This window comes from Poeciliopsis prolifica, unplaced genomic scaffold, assembly GCF_027474105.1.
Source record: "Poeciliopsis prolifica strain line A6 unplaced genomic scaffold, Auburn_PproV2 SCAFFOLD013, whole genome shotgun sequence".
NCBI classification, from domain to species: Eukaryota; Metazoa; Chordata; class Actinopteri; order Cyprinodontiformes; family Poeciliidae; genus Poeciliopsis; species Poeciliopsis prolifica.
Genome location: NW_026562388.1, coordinates 8,403,843 through 8,422,231, shown reverse-complemented (window position 1 = coordinate 8,422,231; position 18,389 = coordinate 8,403,843). Strand labels below are relative to the sequence as shown.

The following is an 18,389-nucleotide window of genomic DNA, read 5'->3' as shown; positions in this document are numbered from 1 at the left end:
CGTAAACAATCTCTAGTTGATTATAAAAGTTTTCACACCCCTTGAAACCTTTCCGTATTTGTACAGCAAACTAATGAAAGAAGGTTCTCCACAGATGAGACCAAACATTAATATTTTGGTGGAAAAGCACAAAGGGAGGTAGCAACATGCTGTCACTGAAAACATGTTTTACAATTTTTTTTTAAGTGTTGTTTTTCTTTCCAGGTTACAGTCTTGAACTAATTTACATTAGTCTATCACAAAAATCCATTTTTAAATACACTGCAATCAGTGGTTTTAATGTGACAAAATGTGAAAGCATTGTATGAATACTTTGGCAACATGAGTGTGAGGTAAATGTTAAACAATAAAAAAGAAGAGAAAGTTTTTAAAGAGTAGATTTTTAAAGAACTGATTGAGCTGATGAGTAAAATCTTAATTAAAAGCAAGTATTTTAATGCTTGCTTTTAAGCATGGATTAAAAGCAGTAATTTGTAATTACTGCTGTATGAAAAGACCCTCCATTAAAGAATCTCATGAGCAGGAAAACAAAAGACTTTCTTCCAAGGGCAAGAAAAAACAAAAAAGAAACAGAAGTATTATAAACCATGTCAGCGTGTCAAAAATAGGTGGATGTGTTATTACTGCATGACTCTGTGTGCCCTATGAGAGAGTGTGTGTGCGTGTCTTTGACGCTACCTGCTGGCTGTAGTCGGCATCATGCTCCAGCAGAAGCGGCGTAAACAGTTGGACCAGGCGCTCAGCGCTGAGGACACGGCTCTCCTTGAGCACAAGGGCGTGCTTGAACCAGCGATCCCACAGCCGAGCCGCATTGGGAGGGAGGCTGGTGCTATATTTAGGGTGGGGGTAGGGCAGCAAGAAAAATGAACAAAAAAGGTGCATTCCTTAGAAAAAAATGTAAACAAAGATCAAAATGAGCATAGTCATAAATGTGAGCAAGTTTGACTAGAGCAAAATATATCACATTTGATAGGTTAATGTTTTTGAAGATGTTTTGTGGAAAGAATTATTTTTTTGTAACATAACGTCTATAAACAATGTCAGAACTATAGATTATTGATTCATTTCCAGTTAACACTGAATAGACACAGATACCAATATGACCTCAGATTGAAAAAGAGGATAGTAGGTTGAGGTCAACCAACTGGCATCTCCAGAGAAAGACGCTGCTGGATGTGTCTCTTAGAATTGGAGTATATAATAGAAAACGTCTCAGTGAAATCAATAGGCTAGTGAAGCAGAACATGAATTTGGCTCAGAGTATAACTGCGCATTATCCAAAAGGACTGGAAGTCGCAGATAGGGCATTTTAATTTACTCATGACATTCACCCATGCCGTGTGAGGTGACACCAAAGATGACCTTTCAGGTTTGTGGACAAGGAAGACCAATCAAACTGTAACATGCGATATCTCAGAAACTGCCTTAGGGAGAAATAAAAGTAAAAAGAACATACAAAGAACTTTCAGTCTGTAAAGCAGATTTCACCTCTGCTGTGAGTGAATGCTTTTAGCAAAGAACTCCAGCTATTATTGCAATAATGATTTGAGTGTCTGTTTTAAAGCTATTATAAACTTTTTTTTTTAAATTAATTTTATTAATAGAAATTAGTCAAAATTTTAACTAGTAAGCTAAGAAACTGAAAACAGTTGTGTGCAATTGTCATTGTAAATGCATGATTCAAACAATAACAAAAACCCATTATGAGACAAATAATTAAGCACAACTACAACAATTAACAAAATTCAAACAGAAATGCCATTTATCACTTTTGAGGTACCAAGATAATAAAAAACACCCACTGACCCTTACCTTATTTCATTAGGCTCAGTGTTAGACTGATGCGCTCTCACCAGCTCCTGTGGTAGCACGCAGCCCTTCTCCGTGCTCCATGACAACCTCCGAAGCTCGTGAAGGACGACAGTTCCACATGCTTCAAGGTCCTCATCAATCAAGCCTGCTCCATCGTCACAAAGGCTGCCCGATATATAGAAAGCGGTCAGCGATTGCCATGGCACCCTGAGGTGAGCCCCAGGCCAGCATTGCAGAGAACGCATTGAAGACAAACAAACATCCTAAACGAGCATAATCATAAACATCAGCGCGACTAAACATTATGAGGGCCGTGACACCAAATGGTCGCACAACAGACGGAGGTAAGTACATACTATGTAGTTAGACAGCCCTGTTCTGGTGCAACATTTATTCTTTTATGCTTTACGACAGGAGCAGCAATTATGCTAAATGATTCATGCTATGAAGTATAAAAACCTTATGAAAAAGAAGCCCGGTCTAATGAAACACATTCCCTGTCCTCTATCTCTATGACTCCCAATAACAATCGAGCCGGGGCGGTTACTATAACAATCCCATGCGTTTGAAAAACCCCTTAGAAATAAAGACGCACGCCTGATGGTGATGACACTTCATCTAATGTGAGAGCCCTCAGCAGAAGGATAATATGTTTTTCTCATCTGCTCAAACTGCTCCATAGCTATTAAATAAATTTACATGGCTTTCCATTTAGACAGGGGGAGATAAGATTGTAAAGTTTGAAGAAAGACAGGAAGGATGTACCTGATAATCCTATTGAGTTGTCTCCCATCTATTGAGGAATCTCTGTACACGTGGCTCTGCTCGCCGTGGAGTCGCCCTTCGATGCTGTCTAGCAGATTAAAGAGTCCTTCCAGGGAAAGGCTAAAAAAAACCCAACAAAAAAAAACATTGCAAATATTGTGATGAAAGGAAATAAAGAGAGGAGGTCATATAATCGATTTGGTTTGAAATTGTAAAAGGAAATAAAAAAATAAATAAAAGGATGCCATTTGATCCAAAAATCTGTGACACTTTTTTTTTTCTCCGGGCAATTTCCTTGAGATACTCAAGGACCACCGGAGAATCTGGCCAGCAAAACGTGACGGCAACAATGCAGGATTTCAACACTTCACTGTCTGTTGATCATGCCATATGTAATGACAGGTTGCACAGAAAAGCTCTGACACCTGGCACTCAAAAAGCAGAACTTCTGTCTGTTGCTGTAGTAAAACGCAGGCTCAATCCTGTCCAGTTAAACTACTTGTGCAGAAAATAAGTATTGTAGTTTATAACTAAAACATTAAAAGCTCACAGAAAAAAAAGTATCTAAAAGAAAAATAGATGGGCCTCTGGATGATTTCTTTTGGTTGAAGATTTAAACTTAATCTGGCCTAGTGAGGCTATGAAATGAGAAATGGATCCCTAATGCATGTGGATATGCAAAATTCATCTCTTTCTTGTGCATTAAGCTCTGGGTGGCCCTCATTGAATTCTCCCAGAAACCCCAACAGAGACATTCTGAGCCGCTATCCTTTAAAGAGAGGCCAGAGAGAGTTTATGACAGTCTGTAATAGGCTCTTAGGTTAAGGGTCAGCAGACAATTGCTCCCTCTTTTTCCGCAGATTGTTTTCTGTTAACATTCTGAAAGAATAGGCAAAACATGTGCCTTAGTACACCACAAGTTGTTCCTCTCTATTATAGAAAACATCTTAGAGATGGAGACGTTTTCTGCATTAGTGAATTTTCTGCAAATAGTCCAGGTATATATCTTTACTTTGTATGTTGCTGCTGTTCTCAGGATGTTTTAACAAGGTGGAAGAGGTCAGCATTAATACCGTACAACATACAGTTCTGACTCGGGTGATTTTTACCACACAGAATTGGTCCCAAAATTGAGTGATTGGTGTCAGGAGGAACCACACTGCTCGCACAGATGGCAAAAATAACTCAACCAAACTGACAAATACAGCTACAAATAGTCCCAGCACAGCTGTGGCTTTAAATATTGCCTATGTTCCACAATAAGACGATAATTCAAGGGACAGACTCTGTTATTTATCTTCTTATTGTGTCCTGCTCTGACAGCTTATGCAAACAGTATGGGAGGTTCTGGTTGCTTTATTGTGTTGGGCAGATTTTATCAACAAATGAGAGCAAATGGGAAATCATGTCTGTTACAGGGACAAATATGACTAGAAGGAGAGAAAATAGAAAATGGCCAGAGAATCAGAGAAACAACCATGCCAGTCACAACAGAAATAGCAAACAAGTGAGAAAAGAAAAACAATATTAAGCATGGATCAGTTAGCAGTAAATTGCCTTTGTGGTGTTAAACCTAAATGGTTTTCTGATACAGGCAATATAACTCACTACCCTGGGCGGCATAGTGTTGGGGGCGGAACAAGAACTCAACAGCAAAAAAATATGAATCTGTGTTGGAGATTTGAAAGAAGGACTCAACCAGGCTGATGTTCCTGGAAAATCACCACCAGTATCTACTAAGCAGATAGCAGTTTGAAGAGGGTCAAAAAGGTTTAATGCAATGTAGTGCGTATTACACATTATACATACAGTATGTATATATGTATGTATATATGTATGTCTGCCTATACACAATATGATATATGCAGTATATTCCTTCCTTTACCTTGCAGTGCTCCTACAACGACATTGTGATTACATAACAATTAATTATAACTAATTCTATACTGCTAGCATAAAGTACTACTCTTTAATTTGGACAAAAAGCGCTTGGCAGTACCAAAAAGCCTCAAGCCATTGTGCAGTTAGGTGAAACTGTATTTGTGAGGCGGACACACTGGGGCCATTATGAGAAGAAACTCAGACAATATTTCAGTCTCTCTCAGTCTGTCCGTGCTGGAGGAAGAAAATATAATGGGATAATCTAATGAATTGCTTGGGAATGGGGTTTGAATGGAAGGAGCGATATAAACTCTAACCTTAAGGGAGAGGGAAAGAGAGGGAGACGATAGACGCAGGATGTTCTCTGAGCTTTACATCAAAGCCTCTGGTTTTCTCCTCAGACATAGAAGCTCTGTGTTAACAATGGTGGCAGCAGCCCCCACCGTCGTCTCTCCATTGCAGGCAACTGAGTCACAGCATAAAAAGTATGCTAGACCACACATAAATGTGCCTGCTGTATCCTTAGAGGGAAAACATAATCTTTCAAACTGCTTTAGAAATACACAAAGGCTGTACCAACTTTTAAATAATGTGCTTTTAATTAGACAGCGCTCAGAAAGGGTTGTGATATTTATAACAGGTACAGTAAGCAGAGTATAATCTATAATGTAGGATAAGGGGAGAGAGAAGAAAAAAATAAACAAATATGTTTACAAATGCACAAAAATAAAGTGGTTTGTAAAATGCACACAAGGGCCTGCTTATATGAAGAGGGGAAAAAAGCAGAAGCGCTGTGTGCAAAAACATTCACATGGGGTTTTCTGTGACTCCGACTCCATCCAAAGTGATCCTTCAACTCAGAAGCCATCATCACGCTAAGGATTTGTGGCTGTAAGTGCTGTCCACATGCCCACCCTCCAGAACACTCTATGGTGCCACAATTTCCTCCTCCAGTGGGGACTTCCTGAGGTCTCTCAAGCAGAAAATTGCTCTGTTAGAGCATTATCTTGGATTATGGCAATATTGTTGTGGACAGGTCCTGAGCTCTCCCCTCTATAAGATGCATCACTGCCACAACAGCCGCTGCTAATGCGAAGCTGCAGACAACACTGTGGCACGAACTGTGACTCCCTTTGCTCCTCTCTGTCAGCCCCAGATTTGATACTTGCAAAGAACTTTGCCCACTATCACTAACTGCAATGTGGTTCAGGATGAGCATGCAGAACATTCTTTTATGCAAGCTTAGCTTAGGTTTTTGGAAAAGGGTTCACTAAATTGTACCAATTTTAAAAGGACAATGTCCTAAAACAGAAGAAAACAGAAAAATGTGCCATTGTCAGTTAGTTTCGATTTAGTTTGCTGGTTTGATGCAAATAATTATTTAAATAAGAAAAGAAAGTGAATCCTCCCATAAACCAGTGTCCATGCAAAAATGTCTCTCGTGACACAAAAAAGGCATAAAGTGACTGATTAGATTTTTTTGTTCTTTCCCATTTTTCTTTTTGTTTTCATCAAATTGTTCCAGGAGTTTTCTTGTTTACTTATGCATCCCTATTTAATTTATTCCTGCCCCCATTTCGTACCTGTAAACACACAATTGTGTACCAGTTTTCTTATTTTCTATTTTTTGGGTTAGTTCAATATTTTTATAAAATATAGAGCTATACTGTCTCCAAAATCCTCCGTTTAGGCTTGTTGACTTCAATGAAATATGACAGATTTATACTCTGGATAAGGCTGCATAATATATCACCAATATTACTGCATCTACATTAGTAAATTAATATGACATTTTGGAATACAATAATTAATAATACTGTGTCAAAGTACCATAAGTTCACCCTTTGCATCTCATTAGGATAATTCAGTGGAGTCTGTACAGAATGCCCACACTTGACACTGATTACAGTAATCAAGGGGTTAAAGGTCACAGATGAAGTTGGAAGCATAAAAGAGAGAATTAAGGAAATGTGAATTTATCACATTACAATAATTTTCTAACATAACACAGAACCTCCGATGATTAAACAAAAACTTTGACCTTCTACTAATAGATGTTGTTTAACAGTCATGTATCCAAATTTTATTTTAAAAACTACAAGATAAATTGAAAGCACTTGGTACAGAAGAGTGGGGCCGGATGATGAGAGATCAGAGAGATAATGTATGTGTAAGGAATATGTAGAGACACCACTCAAATGGAAAACACTGAAAATAGAACAAAGTCTTATGAGTTAAAGTCTAGAAGATAATCACTGTCATTGTTCACCATCCATGGCAGTATTCATCATGTCTTGGGGGTCATCAAAGACCTAAGGTTCAACCCCTTGTAGTTAAACACAACTTGAAAAAGTTTTTGTCACCTAGTGTTCTTGACTAGATGATTAGCTAAATTCACATGCCTCTTATGATGTCATCACCCAAATACAAATTTAGAAGAAATGCAGATTTCTTTCTTCAGTACAAATCTTATATTTTGTAAAATTCTGCATTGTAAAAATCCATGCAACATTACCCAGATGTACTTTTGCTGTCCGTGTAGCTTTATATGTGAAAACAAAACAACACTGGACAGTCTCTTTAAAATTTCAGAAACCAAAACACTTCAAACATACTTTACCTTTTCAAAGTCACCCCTGGTGTTAAGGATTCACTGTTTAACTGCTCTGTGTTCTTAGACTCGTCAGAGTGGGGGGATGAATCAGGACGATGCTTTTTGTGATCACCACTTCCTCTGCAAGAGGCATTTCTCTCTGATGCTGTCTCCACTGGTAAATCCTCCTCGAGCTCCGATTGTGTCAAAGAAATTGTCAGGTCACTGGAACTGCTCTCTGACAACTGCACATCTGAGCAAGATTCTCCATCACTCTCACATTTTCCTGAATGTAAACAACCCAAAGAGTATTGCTTTTTTTTAAAGAAAAATATAAAAACTTCAAAGGGCAAAATAAAGTGCTAAAAACTGTTTCTGTGAAGGCAGATAAAAGCTACAACAAGGTAGTAAGGGAGAAATATCACTGCAAACCTGATGTCTCTTGAGCTCCTTTTCTGAAAGTGGTTTCAGGCTTCAAATGGCTAAGACCTCTCTCTTCATCTCCCATTATGAGAGGCTTGCGAGCCACCTCTTGGGAGTCAGTGGGTTCTGTAGCGGGATTCTTAGCCATCGCAGGGTTACCGTTGCTGGGAAATGGATTCTTCCCAGACCTCGTCAAGGTCACCAGAGGTGAAGCTTCTCGTTCATCATCACTTGCAGAAGCCACACAACCAGCTGCCGCTGTTGAGGCACGAGCAGATGGGAGCAGCCTCGACACTCTTTCATGTTTGTCACTCAAATTACAGCCGTCAGGGGAATCGTTTGAGCTTGAAATGTCATCTGATAAATGCGCTCGCTTACTGGCGGCATTCTCTCCGCCAACTCTGAAGTCCTTCAAAAGGCCACTCGGTAGACGTTCGCACGGCTGAACGCTGCGATTGGGCGAACGCTGCAATGCTTGGTGTGAGTGTACACTTGTGGTGCCAGCTTCGGCATCATAGCCCCTGGAGGTCTGGCGGTCCATAAAAATTTCCACTTGCTTAAAGTTCTTGCTGTTGTCCCACTGTCGTCTTTGCACAGCTTTAGTCTGCATTAAGGAAAAACATAAAAATATTCATCTGGAGTTTTCTTTCTGAAAATGAAGTGTTATTTAACATATTTAACACATGTAGAAGTGTTTGGTTAATTATAATCAAAAGTAAAATAATTTAAGCAATTCAAATAACAAATCCTATACAGTATACAGATTCATATCTGGTAGGACAATATATTTTAACTGCCATTGAGTAAAAATCTAAAGGTCAGTAATATATTTAGAGTGTTTGATGAACATAAACTGTCCCCAATTCCCAAAGTAAATGTATCTTTTTAGTCGCTGTGTTGTGGGAATATCGTAAGGAAGAAAAAGCAAAAAATTAAAACCTTCATCTCAAAATTTAGCATGAATCTTACAAAACATGTTTTTGCATCATAAAACCAAATCAAAAAATAAAGGATCTCCGATATTTGAACAATAAATACAGGTACTTTAAAGTATGTAGAATCAATACTTTGGATTGGGTTCCCTTTGTATTTATACCTGTTTGGCACTGGAGGTGATCAGAAAGTGGCATTTATTCTGGTATTTTTGGCACAGCATTTGGGAGTGTGGCAGCATTAATCCCAGCTCAACTATAAATTAGCTACTCAACCCTCCACTTTCCATCCAAACTCCTGGGCTTTGCTTCAAAATTTTCTCTAGGCAGCTTGTTTTTCCCCTTCCACTAAACATTCCAAGAATAATCCTTGCACACTGAAGTCTGAACAGCCAGTTTCTAAGCAATAATTTTTCACAGTTCACTCATGAAAAATGCCAATGAGTGTCTGATGGATAGCAATCACGCCAGGAGTCTTTCGAGTTATTGTGTATTGCAATTAGATAAAAAAAATTATCAAAATTACTTTTATTATTGGCGTGATGTAATATGAAAGATTTCCAAAACACAGAATTTTCCATTCCTTGTCAGCCATAACAATGGTAAATGAAAATGCTTAAAATTCCACACTTTGTGTAATTAATCTATATATGATTTCAGTAGATTTGCAACTGACATAAACAAAATTTTAAATAATACCCTTATTTATTGAGATTCACTCGCTACATGTCACCAGTTGATTCATAAGAAGTGTAGTTTATTTGGGCAAAGGTTAGAGTTTTCTTCTTACTACTTTTTATACTAATGTGTCAGGATCAAAGCTTTAACTTTTAATCTTGTGAAAAATCCTTTAGACAAGTTTTGATTCATGTCTGCAATGTCACCAAGAGGAAAAAGAGAGAGAGAGAAAAGAGCGGAAAAAAAGCCTCCCTCCAAACATAACAACAAAAAGCGTAGCTTCTGTTTCTTTTCTGATAAGCGTCTTAAATACCAAACAGTTAGCTGCTTAATAACATTCACTGTAACCCATGCAGCCTGCCCAGCAGATCCACAAAGTAGGTAAAAAAAAGAGGAAAAGTTAATTTCTTGGCTGAGTGATTCCATCGGTAGCTGCAGGGCAAAGTAGAAAGTGTTTCACTAAAGTAGCAATTGATTCTTCTATCAATCTGCGGCACGCGTGTGCTCTTCCAAGGAATGTATTAAATATGAAAATCATATCCCGTTATCATCTGTCTCCAGCTTTCAGCCCGGTAAGCTTTCCTTAATGAATGCTGCAGCCTGAGGGACATGCACACTGCCAGCCAATGGCTTGTATGCATAATGGAGTGACGGTACCATTTTGCTCATTACAATATCGACAGGCTGAGGGAGAGAGTAGGGGGGCTGCACACAGTTACAAGTGACTGCTCTAGACAGCATGCTCCAAGTTATTGTGAGATGTCTTAGACATTTCATCTAAAAGAGCTTTAAATGCTTTAAGTGAAGGGAGAAAGCAGCTATGGGCTTGAACTACACTGCTTGTGCAGATTCCCCAGCAAGGATTAGACACCTGTGCTATTACAGATACACAGTTTAAACGTAGACTCCTCTACAGATTTACTAGGCATAATGTCTGCTTTCCTCTCTTCTCCTAAATCTGAAAACAGAGCCCCAATAGAGTTGTCTGTAATTTGCATAAACCTTGTAAACATTTTTAAATACGAGCATCGAGCACGAGTTAAAAAGAACCAACAAAATAAGCACAAAATATAAAGCAACAACACAAAAGCAGCAAAATGTATCATACACAAGAAGCTTGATGCTCTTATCCGAAAAATTTACAGCACCAAAATATTATCAGTTTTTACCTTTGCCGCTTCCAGCTCCTCTGTCTTGCTGCTCACTTGAGTGAATCTGGAAATCTTTTCCAAGAAGTCAGCCTGTGTAAAAAATTTATTAAATAACCAGATACAATATAGAAAAAATAATCATATTCACATTGCATTAGAAAAGGATTACCTCCAATACCAGTGCTCAACATTATATGACTACAAAGAATCTAAAGTGACAACCTTGGAGCAGCAGGCTATCAGTCGAAGCGAGTTTACTCAAGTGAGCGTGCCTGGTGTAGAAGAAGATACTCTCCTTATCGTTTATCTGACTGACTGCCTTAATCTAAACTCACACTGTAATTGTATTTCAATCGAACAATAAGTCTTGGTTTAGCTCAAATATACGCTTTTTTAAACATATTTCTTTATGTTAAAAATAAAACTTATCCCTATTACTTTTGGAATATTTATTTTTTTCAGGTGTCACAATTGTGGTAATAAAATCATTCATGCAAGAGCGATGCTAAAAATCACCAAAACAAAAACAAACATATAGGGCTCAAAAGCATTCAGAGGAAATAAACCAACTGCTTGAGGGGAGAGAATGACTAAACCTCTGGAGCACTTCAGAGTCTCTATATTGGGCAATTAACTCAGTGAGTCATAATTAGCCAATTTTGTTAATTTGATATTAAGCTGTCAAGCACTGTCATTGAGTTTTAAGTGATAATCTGACTGGCTCATTGTTTTGTCCCTTGTTCATTTGCTTGTGGTGATAAATTGCACTGTTTGAGTGTTTACTTCTCTCATATCAAGCCACTATGAGCAATTTCAATGGGCTGTCTACTTGTCTACTATGCATTTTCTGGTAGTAAATGTACAATGTGGCAATTAAGCTAATGTGTGTAAAATGTGTTTGAAGTAATCTTTTTCTTTAAGTCATTTGTTTACTGCTAGAGGTGTTTTTTAATCAGATTATGAATAAAATATTTATTTGCTTGGGTTGGGGATTTTGCAGTCTGTTGAGAGTGCTTATTTCAAGGGAAAATCTATATAAGCAATCTGAAACTGCGTTAATAAATACATAGCAGAGTGAGTGAATGTAGTACCTTTTGTTGTTGGAGGGTTCCATGGTCAGAACTGTGCTCCTTCATGCTAATTTCCATGCACTCCACATCTCTCTTAAGCTGAAGGTTTCTCATTTTCGCTCGTGCTTCCCTGCCACAGATTTCTTTGAGATAGCTGCGCAGTTTGGAACACTTTATCTGCAAGCTGAAGGCAATGGAGAAGTGTTATTCAAGGGATATATTATCTGAGAGCATTGTCAAAAACTAAGAGCTAGACCTCTCATAAGAAAAGGTTAAGCACAATATGATTTAAATTTGAAGCTTGCTCAGAAGCCTCATATCAACATGAGCTTTGCTGTTTTGACCTGAAATGTGAATATGAAGACACCCTACTAAGGCTCAGAAACCATTTACAATATTCTTGCTAAGTAACCAGACACAAATATTCATACAAAACAACCTGGTACAAGGTTAAAAGGTACCTTTTGCCTCACACTATGACCTCTTAATTTGCTTAAATGCCGTTATTAGAAAATAATGGAGCTCTAAGATTCATAACAAGAAGGTAAAACTGTTTCTCAAGGCAAAACACTTAAGCATTTTAAAGATTTTTTTAGAACAGTAAGAAGAAAATCTTTAGAAGTCATTTTTTTACTATTGTTTGATTCTTTATTGAACAGCTGTTTGCATTGCAATGTTGAGATTTCCTCTGGAGAGTGAATAATAATAATACTATGTAGCATACATGTGCAAGAAAATGAGGGGGAAAAATATATTAAAATGCAAAATGAGAAGTTCAGATGTCCACATATTCTTATTTTTGTCAACTGGTGAAACTTACATTCTTTTGTCTGATCTGGAGTAAGTAAACAACTCCCTCTCCAGCTCCAGTCTGCGCTTCTCACTGCATACAGACATGAAACAAGTACAAAAGTTGTCATCCCCATGAAGGCTCTGGTCAATTGCCCCTTAGTGAAATAATGACCCCCACTCATACCCACCCAATTCCATGTTGTCCCTTCTTACGTTCATATTGCGCATGTAAACAAACCTTTTCCTCTCCTTATAACTACTTAAACATTGCATATAATTTTCTTTGTCTTTTGTAGGAGGAACACTTACATAAAATACTTAAATGTCATGTGTATTGAACTTACTAAACTTTTTACACTTGCGCATTTGCTTTGTACGAATACGGTTTAAAAAATCCGAAACGTCCGGTGGTAAATAGCTCCATTTTGAACCGGAAAAAGTTGTACAAAACTACCAAAACTTCAAGGAGGGGATTCCCTCAAAGAAGACCTATGTAGCTTAGCCCATAAAAGGTATTTCTAGGCTAATTATTCGCAATATTAGCTCTATTATTTACAGGCACGCAATCTAATAAAAAAAAAACAATAGCGCAATCACTAAACGGAGATTAGCTTTGACAAGTATTCACGTATGGACACAAGAGCAGCTTCTCGCTTTACCTCTGTTAGCTTAAGTTAGCTTCAGACACAATTAGCTGTTGAAATTCGCCGCATAGCTAGCCAGAGTCGCGCGGCATAAAGACACCACCAGGCGGCAGAGATTACAACTCGAGCCCCCAGTCTACCTCGGCCCGACGCTCCTGGTAAGAAAAAACAGAAATACCTTACCTTTTACGCATGTTTTGCTGAATAGGCGCAATATTTGCATAGTAGCGGTCCTCTCTGTACGTCGATGCAGCCATTTTCACCTGCTTTGGAGCCGCGGCAGAGCCGAGACCATGAAGGGTAGGCACACGGAGGAGGCAGAGAGAAAGGCGGTTGTGTTTACGGTGGTTACCATGAGAACGACTTCCCAGAAACCTTTGCTGGTAAACACAAAATCCACATGGTCTGTTTTTTGTTTTTTTTTAAATTAACTCTTAAATGCTAAAAACGAAAGCGTCGTCTTTTGAGAAATGAAAATGCAAGTGCCTAAATACCACTTCTGATTATCAAGGATTATAGTCTGACTTTCTTAAATATCATCCATCAACATCCTTTGTCTTGTTTGATAAGCGTTCCCTTCCCTGTCAGAAAAAGACTGATGTCTCGTTTTCACAGATAATGGCAGTTTCCTTTTATCTTCCATCATAGTTTATCACTGACATTTTTCAAAATGTCATGTTTTACCATGTTGATCTTGATGAAGTAAACTTGCCCGTTGAAAATGATTGCTATTATCATTAAACCCATTATCTCTGTCCTTTATGTATTATTAAATTATGACTTTTCCTTTTTCCTCGTAAGAGCCTTTTTAGAATTTACAGACACATAGCCTCAATGATGTGCCAAGAGAAAAAAGTAGCTACACAAATACACACACACACACACACACACACACACCTTGAAAAAGCATTTTAACATTTTTGACAGATTACCATAAACATAAGAATGTTTTATTGCATATACGTGATAAACTAATTGAATTGTGTTGCTTTACTGTGAAGTAAGAGCCAAATCAAAGCCCTGTATTGTTCTAAAAATGTTCACAGATAACAAGCTGAAAAGTCTCACAATTTATTTTAGAGAAATTGCTCGAGCTCAGTCAAATTAACGAAGAGCATTTGTCCTTAAATTTTGCAAGGGATTCCCAATTTGATATTGGGCAACGTTGACTGAATTGTTCTAACACATGAATGTGCTAAAGTATAAAATCCCAATGCAGTTTTGGTTGTGTGTTTTGGTTTGTATCTCTCCCCACTCTCAGGTATTTTGTAGCTTCTTATTAGTTTTCTTCATCCTGGCTTGGACAGCTTCCTTGTTCCTGCTGAAGAAAAGTGTTAAATGATTGGTTCAGATTGATGTGCACTGTAGTGTTGTTTTTTCAAACCATGTTGTTTGAGAGGAGGCCTTATTTAGGTTTAATTTTAGTCACAGGTAGTCAGAGCTCATTCTTCCATGGGTCATTCTTTGTATGACTTGTGGCAAACTGGACTTCTGGTTTAAATACTTACGCAACACAAAATTTACAGACATAATGTTTAAATAGTGGACAAGAATGCCCCGTCAGTGGCAGTCTTCTCTCCTTTCATTCACAGAAAAACATATTTTTTTACTGCTTTGTGTCATACTTTGCTTTAGTTTATCACACTGCTTGTTCAACTGCTTCTTTCCACAAAGACAAATGCTAAAACCTTACAGTTCTGCACATACAACAGTAATTTGTAAGCTTAATTTTCTACTTTGCATTACAAATTAGTTTTAAAATGTTATCTGTACATTGGTGATTTATTGACCAATGCATTAGTTGTGGTGTATAAAAACTGAGTATAATCAGTCAGTTTCAATATATAGTTTTTTTATTTATTTTAGAAATAGTGGATTTGTATGTTCTCTGTCATTTATATTTTGAATAACCCTCTTTTGCAACATAGATAATAACCATGACTATCATTATCAGTATTTCCCAAAACCTTTGAAGTATGTTCATTTGAACACTCTATGTCAGAGATTTGGATTCCAGCCCCTCAAATGCACATTGTAATCAACCAATTTCCCCCAATTCCAGACCCATCAAATTGCTCTTTAGCAGTTGAACAGGGGAGTTTTGTTGTCCTTTTTTAATGCTAATCTGCCCTATTCAGCATCTCTCTATGAGGCTATTTGTTGTGAAATAAATCCCCCTGTTTGCCTCCTGCATGTATAATTGATATTGTTGCTAGGTTTTTTTTGTTTGTGGCACAGAGAGCTGAAAGCCAGTGCTTTAGAGGTGATGAAGAAAATGAGACTTGCCTCATTGCTGCTCCAGCTGAGCCTGTCCAAGGTTGTTGGTTGTGCGATTAACCTTTGTTTGAAGTCATGACATGTGTGGTAAGGATTTTATTTACTGTAGTATGATTCAAAGTACAGACAATATTAACACTGACCATTTTAAACTTATTGTCCTTCCCCTATTTTCCACAGTGACATAGAAAGAGGTTAGTGGGACAATTGGGAGGATGCATACACAGTATATGCAGGATTAGTTTTGTTATCCAAAGTATTCTATTATATGATATTATATTCTATTAAATGATATACTTAATCTAACTCTCTCTCTCTCTCTCTCTCTCTCTCTCTCTCTCTCTCTCTCTCTCTCTCTCTATATATATATATATATATATATATATATATATATATATATATATATATATATACATTTTATTATATAAATTTTCTTCTAATTACAAAACAAACTACAAATATTTGATATACTTAATCTAACTATCTCTCTCTCTCTGTCTCTCTCTCTCTCTCTCTCTCTCTCTCTCTATATATATATATATATATATATATATATATATATATATATATATATATATATATGTATACATGTTATTATATAAATTTTCTTCTAATTACAAAACAAACTACAAATATAACACTATTTTGCAGGGATCTTTCACTGGGTTTTTTTCTGCTGCTCCTGTAGCAACATGCAATGTGTATAGCCATTGATACGCCCCAACAGAGGTCACAATTTGCATAAGAATTAACAGCTAGTAAATTAAATTGACATGCAGTGCACATCTCCATTGAATCCTTCAGACCTTTGTTCCTCTGCTTGGTCGACCTCATGTTCAGCTCGTAGCCTAGTCGGAAACATCTGTGCAGTTAATAATTTGATAAACAGCTTACACAAATGCTAAATTATTTCCCAATTCTCCTCCCCTTTTTACTCCATCCTCCCTTGTGCAGGACTTGGAACAGTTGGCTCACCTCTCTGTGCTGTTGGGTTTTTGTCTTTTGTTGCTCTTCCACTGCTCTGGTGTCCGTTGTTTCAAAGGGGCACAGCATTTGGGGTTAATGCTAAATACCATTTCCTTTATTAAGCAAGGAAATGTGGGGATTTTTTTTCTTGTGCATTCATATCGCTGTCTAGTTAGCATTTACAAAAATGTTAGAAAGGGAAAAAAAGAACAGTGACATTTTTTCATTTTAACACAATACCCATTGACTGCCCCATAACTCAGGTGACTCAATGTGTTATTGCAGTTTAAGGTCTGACATATTTTTTTTCTCTTTTTTTCCCAGAGAACATTCTGCATCAAAGTGCAAAAGCTTTCAAGTTTCATGTGTTAATTCAATGATCTCTTGTATCTGTAATTGGCTGATAACTCCAGTGAAAGAGATTTCACCAGGTTTTTATGATTGTTTCGGAAAGTAGGCACTTATACAGCTGCTGGCAGCGCTGTAGTTTGATTTTCACAAATTTGTATTAAAGAGATTCAATGTGTGCCGACAATGGTATAAGATACATCAGTTTAAAACCAGGTTACATTTAATTTTATAATACATAAAAAGGAATATCACTTAGATCTTTACAAAGCCAGTGAATGCTTATAGTTTGGTGTGTGCGTCTTCTGTGACAGAATGCGTTTTTGTCGATGAAAGGACAGCAATTAACTAAGTGCTATCAAGTGGATAAAAAGCTGCAAAAAGTTCCCTTTATAATTTCATAGAACAGAAAGTTGAGCAAATAGAAAGGCCTGAAGTGGAACTAGTATTCAGTGGTTCTCTTTTCGGATGAGATTCAAGAAGAAAACACGACGTGAGCAAGGCTGTGTTAAGACAGCCAGATAAATTGTTTTACTGCCTTTGTCCTTTATTAGTTGGAAGAAAGAAGATCCAATTCATGCCAATGTTGCACTTGTTGGTTATTTGAATAAACATCAGGGCAGTCTCGAGTGCTGTCTGAGAGCACAATATGTCAGTGTGGTTTCAAACAAAGACTCTGAGGCCTAATGACAATGGCGTGTTGTTACACATGTCTTGTGATGCAGAGTGGATTCGTTCTCTGTTTTGTTCATTTTGTTATATTCTTTACTTTGAACACTGGCCTCTTGTGTGACTTGTCAGCTTTTTGACCTGCTTGTTATTCCTGGGCTGATCTTGTTCACTTTTGAGTTTGACTGACAGCTAATTTGAGGGATGCTGTGCATTTTGACAGATTAGATTCCCGACAGCTATTTGATGTTTTGGGTCAAAACATTTGACATTAAGGCCTTGTTGTTTAAGGGTTGGTAGCACTGATCTATGACTGATCAGATTGAGACACTCTAGGTCCTTCAGAAGCTTTAAGGAAGTCAACGGAATAATTCAGGATTATTAAAGTGAGGTTTCATTAAGATTTATAAGCAATTAATATGTTATGTTATTGGTTCTGGAGGCTCAAGCAAAATGCAAGGCAAGTTTATGAATATTGCACCATATCCACACCAAAAGGTTTTACAGAAAATCAAATAAATAAATTAAAGCTTTTCTTTAAAACACAGATCAATATTTTAAGCTTAGGAGCATTGCACAAAAAGAAACTGATTACAAAATACCAATTTAATTTTCCTTCTCGCATTTCAGTCACTATAAAAGGGCAAATTGTTCATAAGTGAGACTGTTAAAAAGCTGGAGGAAAAAGCTAGAAGTTCATAGAAAATAAAATACAAACCTGTCACATTGTATTTTTGAAAAACTTATTTTGTAGGTAGTAACTATTGCTTGTTTGTTTGGGTTGCCACATTAGCAGCCACTGTATGTGCTCCATTGTTGACTTATTTTCCAGTTACTCTGATCTTAAAAGCTTAACTTGTTCTATTCTTAACATGTCTTACATGTTAAGATCATTGCTGCCACCGATAATCAATGACGTTTATGAATATAACTGTCCCATGGAAACATAACAATAATTTAAAAGTTTATAACATCATTCATATAAGCATATGCTGTTTTTAGAAATAAAAGGTTGATATTTTATGATGGCAGAATTCTCCTTTGGCACTCAGATGAGTAGCAATACCCTCTAGGACCACCGGAATTAGATTTACATCAAATAAAGACACTATCAAAGTAATCTACTCAATGCTACATAAACTGCTTCTAACATTTTATTATAAGACCCTCAGTTCAAAAATCCCAAAATATTCCATTATAAAAACCATGATCATCAATAAAATTGTAGACAAAAGCTTTAGTTTGACTCCTTAGTTGCTGTTAAAACCTGGATCTTCCAGATTGGTTGAGCTAAGAAAAGCTGACTCAATAATTGAGCACCTCTTCCTTCAACCAAAGTGCCAATCTAGATGTGGATGGCCCATTTGACCCAGTGCTCAAAAATAGGC

At 37.2% G+C, this 18,389-nt stretch overlaps 1 protein-coding gene across 5 annotated transcripts in view; it reads right to left on the bottom strand.

The window, feature by feature from the left end:
• Positions 1 to 13,099, bottom strand: part of kiz (kizuna centrosomal protein) — a 30,756-nt gene extending 17,657 nt beyond the window's left edge. For 4 of the 5 annotated variants that reach the window (XR_008606536.1, XR_008606537.1, XR_008606538.1 and 1 more), the window contains exons 1-9: positions 12,925 to 13,089; positions 12,126 to 12,188; positions 11,327 to 11,489; positions 10,254 to 10,325; positions 7,484 to 8,078; positions 7,079 to 7,337; positions 2,578 to 2,697; positions 1,813 to 1,977; positions 679 to 829 (exon numbers count right to left, since the gene is read on the bottom strand). Coding sequence is in view for 2 of the 5 variants with exons in the window: in XM_055038885.1 (XP_054894860.1) it covers positions 679 to 829; positions 1,813 to 1,977; positions 2,578 to 2,697; positions 7,079 to 7,337; positions 7,484 to 8,078; positions 10,254 to 10,325; positions 11,327 to 11,489; positions 12,126 to 12,188; positions 12,925 to 12,998 (1,662 nt within the window). In the remaining 3 variants the exon portion in view is untranslated. Of the gene's footprint in view, positions 1 to 678; positions 830 to 1,812; positions 1,978 to 2,577; positions 2,698 to 7,078; positions 7,338 to 7,483; positions 8,079 to 10,253; positions 10,326 to 11,326; positions 11,490 to 12,125; positions 12,189 to 12,924 lie in introns of all 5 variants that reach the window. The other variant, XM_055038886.1, reaches the window with a different exon arrangement.
• Positions 13,100 to 18,389: the final 5,290 nt, after the last annotated feature.